The 10,420-nt window shown below is 43.9% G+C and overlaps 2 protein-coding genes across 4 annotated transcripts; both read left to right on the top strand.

Moving 5' to 3' along the window:
- The first annotated feature begins 364 nt into the window (after window positions 1-364).
- LOC123180358 (chromatin structure-remodeling complex protein BSH) lies at window positions 365-5,798 on the top strand. 3 transcript variants are annotated; one of them, XM_044592404.1, is made up of 11 exons: window positions 365-567; window positions 661-749; window positions 834-928; window positions 1,093-1,164; window positions 1,250-1,297; window positions 1,406-1,489; window positions 3,293-3,331; window positions 3,492-3,571; window positions 3,707-3,769; window positions 3,930-4,030; window positions 5,475-5,798. In XM_044592404.1, exons 1-10 carry the CDS (start codon window positions 515-517, stop codon window positions 4,021-4,023), a joined length of 717 nt encoding a protein of 238 aa, XP_044448339.1. In that variant the 5' UTR covers window positions 365-514; the 3' UTR covers window positions 4,024-4,030; window positions 5,475-5,798. The 3 variants fall into 3 exon arrangements, with proteins under 3 accessions (XP_044448339.1, XP_044448340.1, XP_044448341.1); XM_044592405.1 differs by having other exon boundaries at window positions 5,463-5,798; XM_044592406.1 differs by having other exon boundaries at window positions 5,429-5,798.
- A 2,096-nt stretch (window positions 5,799-7,894) lies between these two features.
- LOC123180359 (hydrophobic protein LTI6B) lies at window positions 7,895-8,836 on the top strand. Its single transcript, XM_044592407.1, has 2 exons — window positions 7,895-8,222; window positions 8,414-8,836. The coding sequence occupies exons 1-2, from the start codon at window positions 8,139-8,141 to the stop codon at window positions 8,495-8,497; spliced, it is 168 nt and encodes a 55-aa protein (XP_044448342.1). The 5' UTR covers window positions 7,895-8,138; the 3' UTR covers window positions 8,498-8,836.
- Window positions 8,837-10,420: the final 1,584 nt, after the last annotated feature.

Genomic DNA, 10,420 nt, shown 5'->3' with positions numbered 1-10,420 from the left:
CAATTTTTTTTCGTCGAAACATATCAACATAAGGTCTAGTTTTGAAGATCTCGTCGAGACGGTTTAATAATGAAAATGGATTTTTAATTCAAAATTTTAATTAGGAGATAAAACATTTTTAAGCCAAAAACCAAAAAGATTCCTGCTGATGTCATCTGTTCATACGTGGCAAATGGAGTGATGATGAAGGTGTGTGGGCGATGTATAAAATGCCACACGTGCGGGTGTTAGTTTTTTCGAATTTTTTTAGGAGAGCATCTTGTTTAATTTTTTTTTAGGGAAGTGCATTTTGTTTAAATGAAAATTAGAATACGGATTAATACTGGGCCGTTCTCATTATCGCGGTTTCTTGGGCTGGCTAGACCACCGCGATCGGTCCAATATGAGTCCACATTAGATCTGGGCTCTGAAATCCGAATTAGCCCCGTCCACATGGCGGCTCAAGCAGAGGACAGCCATCGGCCCTCGAAACCCCCCCTGGCACGGCGGCGACGAACGGAGCGCCCGGACGGCGATGAAGACGGTGAGCCTCGGCGCCCCGCGGTCCTCCACCGTGAAGTTCCGCATGTACCTACTCTCTCTCTCTCTCTCTCTCTCTGAGGAACCTTTGGATCTGTTGGGGGATGGGGGAGGAGCTAACGGCGCTGCCGTGCTGGACAGGCCGACGAGGGACAACCTGGTGCCGATACGCGTCGACATCGAGGTGGACGGCCAGCGCTACAGGGATGCCTTCACCTGGAACCCCCGCGGTACGGTGCCGCCTTTCCTGATGTTCTGGTCTTTTCGTCAGGTTCATCGGTTCTTGATGTTCCGGCCTTTCCTGCGCCGTGCAGATCCCGACTCGGAGGTCATAACCTTCGCCAAGAGGACGGCCAAGGAGCTCAAGCTTCCGGCCACCTTCGTCCCTCAGATTCTCCAGTCCATCCAGGTACCACCGTTCTTTCTCAGCTTGCTTCATCTTTGTGGTTCATTTAGCGTAGCATGTATAGAACATACTCCAGAGTATTAGTTTGTATTGCTATCCTGCAATTGTACAGCTCTGTGGCTTACTACTAGTTGTGTGGATTATTTGTGTGTGTGTGCGCCGAAAAGGGGCAACTGGCGGAGTTCCGTTCCTACGAGGGGCAGGAGATGCAGGTCAAGGAGAAGATTATGCCCCTCAAGGTTAGCTTCTTTTGATAACCTTGAAATTCACATGTGCACTGTTTCCATGCCATTTCGTTTGAATTCACATGAATGGTATGTGCAGATTGACCTCCGAGTGAACAATACGACAATTAGAGATCAGTTCTTGTGGGTACGTGCACGTTTGTCGATAATTATTTATCTAGACTGTTTGCTTTATCAGGCTGTTCGAATGCATTATTAATTTTGACTCGGTTTCGCATCAACTTTAATGTACCAGGATATAGGCAACCTTGAAAGTGATCCTGAGGAATTTGCAAGGACATTATGTGATGATTTGAACATTACAGATCCTGAAGTTGGGGTAACAATCCTTCAATTCTTGAGAGCTTTGTGTGTTTTTATTTGAAACACTTAATCTAATATAATCAAACAAAATAGGCAATTGATGCATCATGTTAAGGATGTCAGTTTTCTTCGTGATCCAGGCGCTAGTACACATTTAGGCTACTCCCTCACCAAATATGGGAAACTGTCACATTTCTTTTTAATAACCGAGCTACACAGAGATGCAACTATAGTTTTGACTTCTCTTAATCTCCAGTTTCATACCAGTAGTATTTGCATCTATAGACATATCTATACCAGCACTGCGCGATTCGTGCTCTACTAGTGGCCGCGCCACAGCCGTTAGATTGTGCATCGCTTCACCATGTGTGTGTGGGTGAACACTGACAAGTGGGGCGGGCGGAGGGACTGGGGGGCATTGTGCAACCTCGACCGTTTGTCTTCTTCCACTTCTTCCGAGAAATTTCTTCCACTTCCTCTTTTCCCTTCTCATCCTCTCCTTCCTCAGCTCTAGGGTTCATCTCCCATATTTGCTACTCATCAATGGGGTTGAGGAGGCCGGGGGGCAGGGTGGAGGGGCTGTGGCAGAGGGAGATCGACGGCACAGCCGTTACCCGGCCTTCGTGGAGATTGGTGGGGGTGGTGCGGCGAGCTGGAACACACCCGCACGACGAGAATGGCGTTTTACTGGGACGTGTGTTTGTTGGATGTTGGATGCGCTGCGTGGGAGCATCAAGGTAGAGGGTGGTCCTCCAATGAGGCACTGCTCAGGAGGGGAAAATAAAGAGGGCGACGTAACACTGGGAAAGTGCAGGAGTTTTTTTTTTTTGGAGCATGGTGAGATACTTTTCATTGCGATTTGTATCCCTGCTGATTTGCCTCAGATTTTTCAAGAAACGCCAGTCCATAGTAATTTATTTGCCCCGATGTTTGGAGTTGCTTCTGTTAACACAGGTAGTTGCTTCGAGTTCTCCTTGACAACTACATGCCGGTTAGTAACATGTTATCCTCTTCGTAGAAGGCAACTTCCTGACCTTGTTTGCCAACGAAATCAACAGACGTACTTTCCGTGTGCTTTGTGCATTCCACTTCTCTTGTTCTGTTCCTTTTGTTGCTGCAGCGCCTTGGATCTGCTACAGTGTTGTTTTCTTGCTGCCTCATTTTTGCATGTGGCGGCGCAAGGATACCTACAAGGAGGCAGGGGGGGGGGGGTATTGCCTCTTTCTAGAGAGGGATGGGGGACGACTCCCGAGCAAATAGGGGACCTGGTCACGTGGGGGTTGCCTTTTTTTTGTTTACAAAAGAAGAAAGCCACCTGATCGCGCTATGTAGCAAACTTTTGCTACCTAGCATCGTTATAATTTATATGCATGGAACTTGAAATTTCCATTTAAGCCTAAGAATACTAACAAGTTGAGCGAGATTGATTGAAAGCGCTGTGCCAACTTGCTTACATGACTTTTAGATATTGATGTTCCTACAGCAGCCCAATTCTTCTATTCTACGTTTGGAAGAACCTTGTAGATGTTTCCGCTATAACCTTCATTATTTCTATTGGTTCTGACTTCTGAAGCTTTGTTGAATTTAATTTATCTGTCCTAAAGTTTCAGATTTACATATATTTTTCTGGGATTTGACAGCAGTTTGCACCACTATTAACTTCAATTCTAACCTTTATTAAGTATTGTTATTCTATGCATGATACCTATTTATTATTAAATGGACATTTCTTATTGGTGTATCATTCTCTTTGAATAGATGGTGTGGTATTTCAGAAACTTTTTTTTACACTGATAAAATCATGCCAATTGATGTGCAGCCTGCAATAGCTGTTTGCATCCGTGAGCAACTTTATGAGGTTAGATATACTTCCCCTGCTATTTAGTCTTAACAATTTCATGAAATTTCTTTATTGGTTTGTTTTTCAAGTAAATACCTGCAAAGTTTGGTTTTAACCAGTTATTGGATAGGGTCATTTGTTGGCCAACATATATAAACAAACGACATGAACTTGGCAGATTGCTAGTCAGACTGTTTCTGCTATGAGAGAAGCTAAAATGTCAAAGAAAAGGCGAGCACCAGAATTTGCTTCTAATAGGTTCGTGCAAGTGCCTACTGATGTTATTTCTGTTTTTAGTGGAACTACAGGACTGGCAAACCTTTTCAAACTATGCCACATCCCTTTTTTACATGTATTTGTTACTTTTAAAATGGCATGCTCATGTTTTTGCAGTAAAGCCATGAACAACGCAGTGGACATGTTCAAGTATTTTGGGAGCAAAGGAAGTGTCATTCGGTAAGATGTGCTATAATAAAAAAGCTTTTAATAGTTATGACTTATACAGTTTGGTTTTTATGACATTGTTTATTCGCCACTTGGGACTAAGACAGGGACTTGTTGCAACTCTGGCTTTCTATTAAAACTATCTTGTGCATTTCTGTTCTGCATATATCAGGAAAAGGAAGGAGTGGTACCTGTACGAGCCTGTTGTAGATGTCGTGCCTAAAGAGGAAGCTGCGGTTGTGGATGCAAAGGAGCAGCTTAAATAAACTCTAGGTAAGAGAAGCAGGGTATACTGATCATTTATCATCATCAAACTCTGTTTACTGTAGTGGATTTCATTTTGTTTTTGCCTAGAAGGTTTTATTTGTGTCATACCTTAAATTGGTGTTCTGACAGAAAATGTATGTCCCTAATAGCATAAAGTGCTTAGCAAAATAAGACAGCCCTTTTTGGGTGTTAGGATCATTGGTGCTTATTTTGAAAGATCAGCAGTGCGTAATTATGCACCAATGCTTAGTAGGTGCTTTTGCATTTAACTTGCACTCATTAGTATATAGGGGAATGTTATTGTGCTGACGTTCCCTGAGAGGTCATGGAAAAGTGAACGTTTTTTATGGCAATTTATATTGCCACGAGGATGGCAAACTTGGGCCTCCTTTGCTTTACAGGAATTTTGTAGGAATTCTGAAGGATAGAAATTTTGTAGTTAAAATTCCTTTGGAGACCTTTGGTTTGTAGGAATCGATTCCTATTTCCATGTAGGATAGAAATCAATCCTTCACATTTCAATGGAAAACTAACATTAACCTAGACTCAATGAAAATTTTCTATCCTATGCATCAAATAACATCTCTTTCCCTAGAGCCATTGAGATGCATGTCATCTCACTTCCTATGATTTTCCTATTCCTATGATACGAGGATGGCAAACTTGGGCCTCCTTTGCTTTACAGGAATTTTGTAGGAATTCTGAAGGATAGAAATTTTGTAGTTAAAATTCCTTTGGAGACCTTTGGTTTGTAGGAATCGATTCCTATTTCCATGTAGGATAGAAATCAATCCTTCACATTTCAATGGAAAACTAACATTAACCTAGACTCAATGAAAATTTTCTATCCTATGCATCAAATAACATCTCTTTCCCTAGAGCCATTGAGATACATGTCATCTCACTTCCTATGATTTTCCTATTCCTATGATACGAGGATGGCAAACTTGGGCCTCCTTTGCTTTACAGGAATTTTGTAGGAATTCTGAAGGATAGAAATTTTGTAGCTAAAATTCCTTTGGAGACCTTTGGTTTGTAGGAATCGATTCCTATTTCCATGTAGGATAGAAATCAATCCTTCACATTTCAATGGAAAACTAACATTAACCTAGACTCAATGAAAATTTTCTATCCTATGCATCAAATAACATCTCTTTCCCTAGAGCCATTGAGATACATGTCATCTCACTTCCTATGATTTTCCTATTCCTATGATATTCCTATACTATGAACCAAAGGAGGCATTAGTTAGCAAGCACGGCAAATCACCTACTAATATATATATATATATATATATATATATATATATATATATATATATAATAATATATAACCATCTAATCACCTACGAAGAGATGCTTGTAGTAGAGGAGATGCATAGTATATAGTTGCTTCATGTTGCAGAAAAACCAATTCCCTTCAGTCTGCGATATCCAAGTGTCGTGTGCAGGTGTTGGTGCGAACCCTGAAGGCTGAAGCGAGGGCCAAGATTGCCGGGCAGCCGTGAAGAACTTGCAGCTGCCAACCTTCCCTTCCTGCCTGTCAACGGGTTGTATGTAGGACCTCCGTCGTTGTATACAGCTTGAGCAGCGCGAGTGCTCGAGGTAGAATAGGCTAGCTCGGTAAATACCCTGCTTCCCCCCACCCCGTCACCGAGGATCATGATGTGATGCCGATGTTGACTGGAAACGAGACCGCATCCGGCTGGGAACATTCTGTTGTGCTAATAGTTTCAGCTGTCAATGTCAAAAAAAAAAAACAGTTGCATATTTCATCTGTCTGCTGGACTCTGCACTCGTAACTAGCAGTGGCCTAATCGAGGCAGCGTGGCGGCGACGTGTTTGTTTGGTGACGGCTAGTCAGCCGCGTCCAGCTCCACTGCGCCTAGATAGCGCTAATTTTGACCTGGACTACTAGTCCCCGCTTCCCACGTAACCGAAAGCGACGGAGGAGGTGTAGGAGCCAAATGTGACACATCTTGTCCACGTCTTCGAGGGAAGCATGCAAAGTTGGACAAGCTAACCCAGCGGACTAGTAGCACGTAGCGACTGCTGCTGATGCTCTAGTAGTTGAAAATTTGACTTGACGTTTCTGTCTAGATGTATTAGTTGGAGAATATGGTGCCATGTTAGATGGACACTTCACGCCAGCTCAAGCTTTGCTGGAAAGATGAATGGAAAGAGCGAGACCCAAAAAGGAGAAGCCTATCACAGAAGGGAGGAATGAAGGGGGAATCACGTAGCAGACGTGGCCAGCGAGGGCAAGACAGAGTGTCAAGTGCCTCGTTGGGTAACATGAACGAGAAACATATCGAGGAAAACACACAAGAAAATTTGAAGTACATGAATGGGAGATCGCAAAACACATACAAATTACATGAATACTAACCTGTGGGTTGAAAAAGAATGCCTCCGATCTGCGCGAATGAATGGATAGAATAGTAGACCGTCGAATTTCCTACAGAATTCGAAATATAAAAAAACCTCCATACAAATATGTTAATACCATTTCTTGGAACGAAAGAGATTTTGCACAAAACCTCCTAAGATTTGTTCTTCGGCGAAAGTCTCCCAATGGCAGAAATTTTTATGGAAGAATGAATAGAGACGAGAATACAAAGCTTTCATAGGGATAAGTGTATAGGCATATCTTTGTGTTTTCATCACGATGTTGGGTTCTTTCTCGCCTACTCAAGTATTGCGTCATGCTTCTACATGCTATAGATGCACCTTCATGCCACCTCTCGTTCCACTGACAACACCTTTGTCTACCACCACTACAACTCTCATAGCTAGCTCCTTGACCACATCCCTGACTACACCTTCTCTTATTCAACTATTCTCACATGCACCCACACTCTTCTTCCCTGCTCGGCATGGCGCTTCTCTCTTGAAGGCCTCCTTTGGTAGCCTTTTGGCATTGCACATAGTTCATGATGGTCTCACGCTGTCGATATCAACATATGCCTTTGTCCTGAAGTGTCCTCCGGCCTTTCAAACCCGGTACGATACCATGTAGTCTACAACGGTTTTGACAACATCATGTTCGGCATCAGTATGCTCCTCGATTGCTTTATTGTTTTCCTAATGCATCCCTACGTCCCCGACTCCATGTTGCTTCCTTGCGTCGGACACGGGGCAAACCCCACCTTGACAGTGACCATGATCCCTCCTTCCACGACTACCTCGGTCATGGCTACACCACTCCACGCTCTAGGCTACCTCGACACTAGAAGAAAAGGCTACCATCTCACATGAGCACCTCACCGGTGCCTTCAAAAGTCAGTTTCTCTCTAGTCAAGTCATCCGTTACTCTCCTGTTGTTCGCGACGCTACCACAAGGATTTGTGGCGGAAAGTTTTAGTGTATTGATCACACATCTTTGTATTTGTCCCTTCGGCGCCATCCAACATATCTTTGTACATGCAGTATAAAATTTGTGATCCATCTCCTATTTCACATCTAGAAGAACGTCCTTCAAACCTTGTCATCTATATAAACAGCTCGTCATACAACAAACACCGAATTTCAGGTCGACTGCAAAGCGAGAGAAAGGCCACACACGACCACAGTGCACCGAAACAACAAACGATGACGCTATATGTACAGCCAGTATCCTCGATTCCAAGGAGCACGCCACTACGTACAACGCAGTCATCGCCGTTGCCCTCGCCCCGATGTTTGCAATCCTACAAAATCCGTAATGCTTAACAGCTAAGTAATTTAAAACGGTCAAATTGCTATGGGAAACTAGCAAATTTGGCAGGGTGGTTGGACGGCGGATGGGGTGAGCCCATCAGCAAGGCAAGCTCGAACGAGTTTTATCCCTTTTATAACAACGCGTCGCCAACGCGGTCCCCGGCCCGCGTGCCCGTCGACAGGCCCACACGCGTCGCCCCGATATTTCCTCCCTCCCTGCCTTCGCCTCCATCTCACCTCACCCTCGCCGCCGTCCACCCTTGACTTCTCTTTCCCCGTCTATATAACGAGAGCCCGGCGGATACGTGTTTCACCGCCCCTTCCTTCCCATCCTGCTCTGCTCAGCGCCTCTACTGCTTCCCCTCCGTCCACCGATCGAGTGAAAAAGCTCTCCGTTCGCCGGAAGATCCACGACCATGGCGGGCACGGCCAACTGCATCGACATCATCCTCGCCATCATCCTCCCGCCCCTCGGCGTCTTCCTCAAGTTCGGATGCGGGGTAAGCATCGGCACCAGATTCTTTCCTCTTTCTCTCTTCTTTCGTCTTCCCTTTTCTGGCTCGATCCACAGGTTGATAGATGCATAGGTAGATAATAAGATAGACAGGGACATGTATAGATGGAATTCTGATGGGAGAGTGCATAGAAGGTTCTGATTACTGATAATCGTTTCTTGGTTTCTCTCTTGCAGCACGAGTTCTGGATCTGCCTCTTGCTGACCTTCCTCGGGTACATCCCGGGTATCATCTACGCCATCTACGCCATCACCAAGTAAACTAGCAAGCCGTCCCGAGTGTTCCGCGACACAATATTTTCAGGATGATTTGATCTGTCTAGTCCCTCCTTGCCTGTGTGGGTTCTTTTAATTCTTTTCCGTGTGCGTTGATGATGCGAATTCCTCTGTGGTTTCCATGGACCATGTGAAGAGCATCAGCTTCTGTATGTATATGTACTAGTATGATATATGGGAGTTTATATATGCTTCCCGAGTGGGAATACTTCTTGTTAAAGTTAGATTATTGCCTCCCTGTTCAAGTCTGGACTCGGCAGTGATATGTATGTATAGTCGGGTTTCTCATTTGATTTCTTCAGTAATAATAATATAAATAACGAAGCATCAGGTTCTACTGGGATGTAGTGCTGTTATGCAAATTTGGTACCTGTCCCTCTCGGGACAGTTGCGCCCTCGCGCCTGCGGCCTTGCTCGTGTTGCATGAGGAGCAAAAGCGGTATCATCATGCCTGTCAGATGTGTCCTAGCCTCGCTGTCTCAGCTGTGGCAGTGCGTTCCATTGGCGGGCCGCCTGTCAAGTGGATGCAAATGCGTGGGCCTCGTCATCTACGTGAATTTAACACGTCATGAAATGGGGACCCAAAGCTTCGAAAATGATCGAGCACGCGTATCTTTCTGAGTGATGCTATGCGTACGACACTTGTGCACCTGATTTACTATCGGCAATCGTTGGATCATACTACTCTTTCTGTTCCGAAATATAAGTATTTTTAGAGATTTTAATATAAACTACATACGAAGTAAAATAAGTGAATCTACACTCTAAATTATGTCTATATTCATCCGTTATAGTTCATATTCAAATCTCTAAAATAACTTATAGTTAGGAACGGAGAAAATATATGTTTTCGTATGCGCTTAACACTAAGTACACTTTCGTATGCGCTTAATACTAAGTACTTCCCCATAAAGAAATGTAAGAATCTCACCTTCGTATGCGTTTAATACTGAGTACTTCCGCAATAAAGAAATATAAGAGTGTTTAAATCACTAAACTAGTGATCTATTTTTTTGGTGGGCTAAACTAGTGATCGAAACGCTCAATATATTTCTTTACAGAGGGAGTATCTTTTTTATCTGGAAACAAAGACGTTTTTTTTGCGAAATAATACTTGTATTACTCAAAGATTACGGATTGCAATCTCGTCGAACAATATTCAGGACCTCCTCTGGACCAGAACCCAGCCAGACAGCGGTCCAGCCCTGCAACCTACCAAAGTTTGCTATGAAATGATTGGCATTGTTTCCTATACGACCAATATGAGTAATGCAAGTATTACGTTCCCCCATACAATAAAAAAAGCATATTTTGACAAATTACTCTCTGTACTCTTCACCATTGAAACAGCTTCCAAGCAATCTGATTCGATATCAATATGCAAGTTACTCCATTGCAAAGCTATGGATATGCCCTCCTCGAGAGCTAAAATTTCCGCTTCCAATATATCATCACATGTGATGATGTGACGGCAGGAACCGAAGATAATCGCCCCTTCATGGTGTTTGAGAATCATACCTGCTCCTCCAGTCCTATTAGAGACGGAAGCATCGGTGTTCACGACCATGGACATGGGCACTCCACGGGCTAGGCTGCACCACCGGGGTGTTAGTACCTGCAGCTCTACCACAAACGACACGTGCATACTCTACACTACACACTCGTATAGTGCACACACTCGTATCATGCGAACTGAAGAATCGCAATCACGTAGCTTCGAGTTTGACGTTCTGGTATCATGACCATTGCGTTAATTAAGAGAGAAATCACGTAGCTCCTTTATTTTTATTTTTTGAAATGCCAGAAGAGCAACTCGATTGCGAAGCATTGCACTACCGTCGATAGGGAAAACCATTTCTTGTCCGTCAACTATGACGGATACTATTCCCCGCATATGTCGGGGAATAG

Source organism: Triticum aestivum, chromosome 1D (genome assembly GCF_018294505.1).
Source record: "Triticum aestivum cultivar Chinese Spring chromosome 1D, IWGSC CS RefSeq v2.1, whole genome shotgun sequence".
Taxonomy (NCBI): Eukaryota; Viridiplantae; Streptophyta; class Magnoliopsida; order Poales; family Poaceae; genus Triticum; species Triticum aestivum.
The sequence above is the reverse complement of the archived record's forward strand: the minus strand, read 5'-3'. Positions and strand labels throughout refer to the sequence as shown.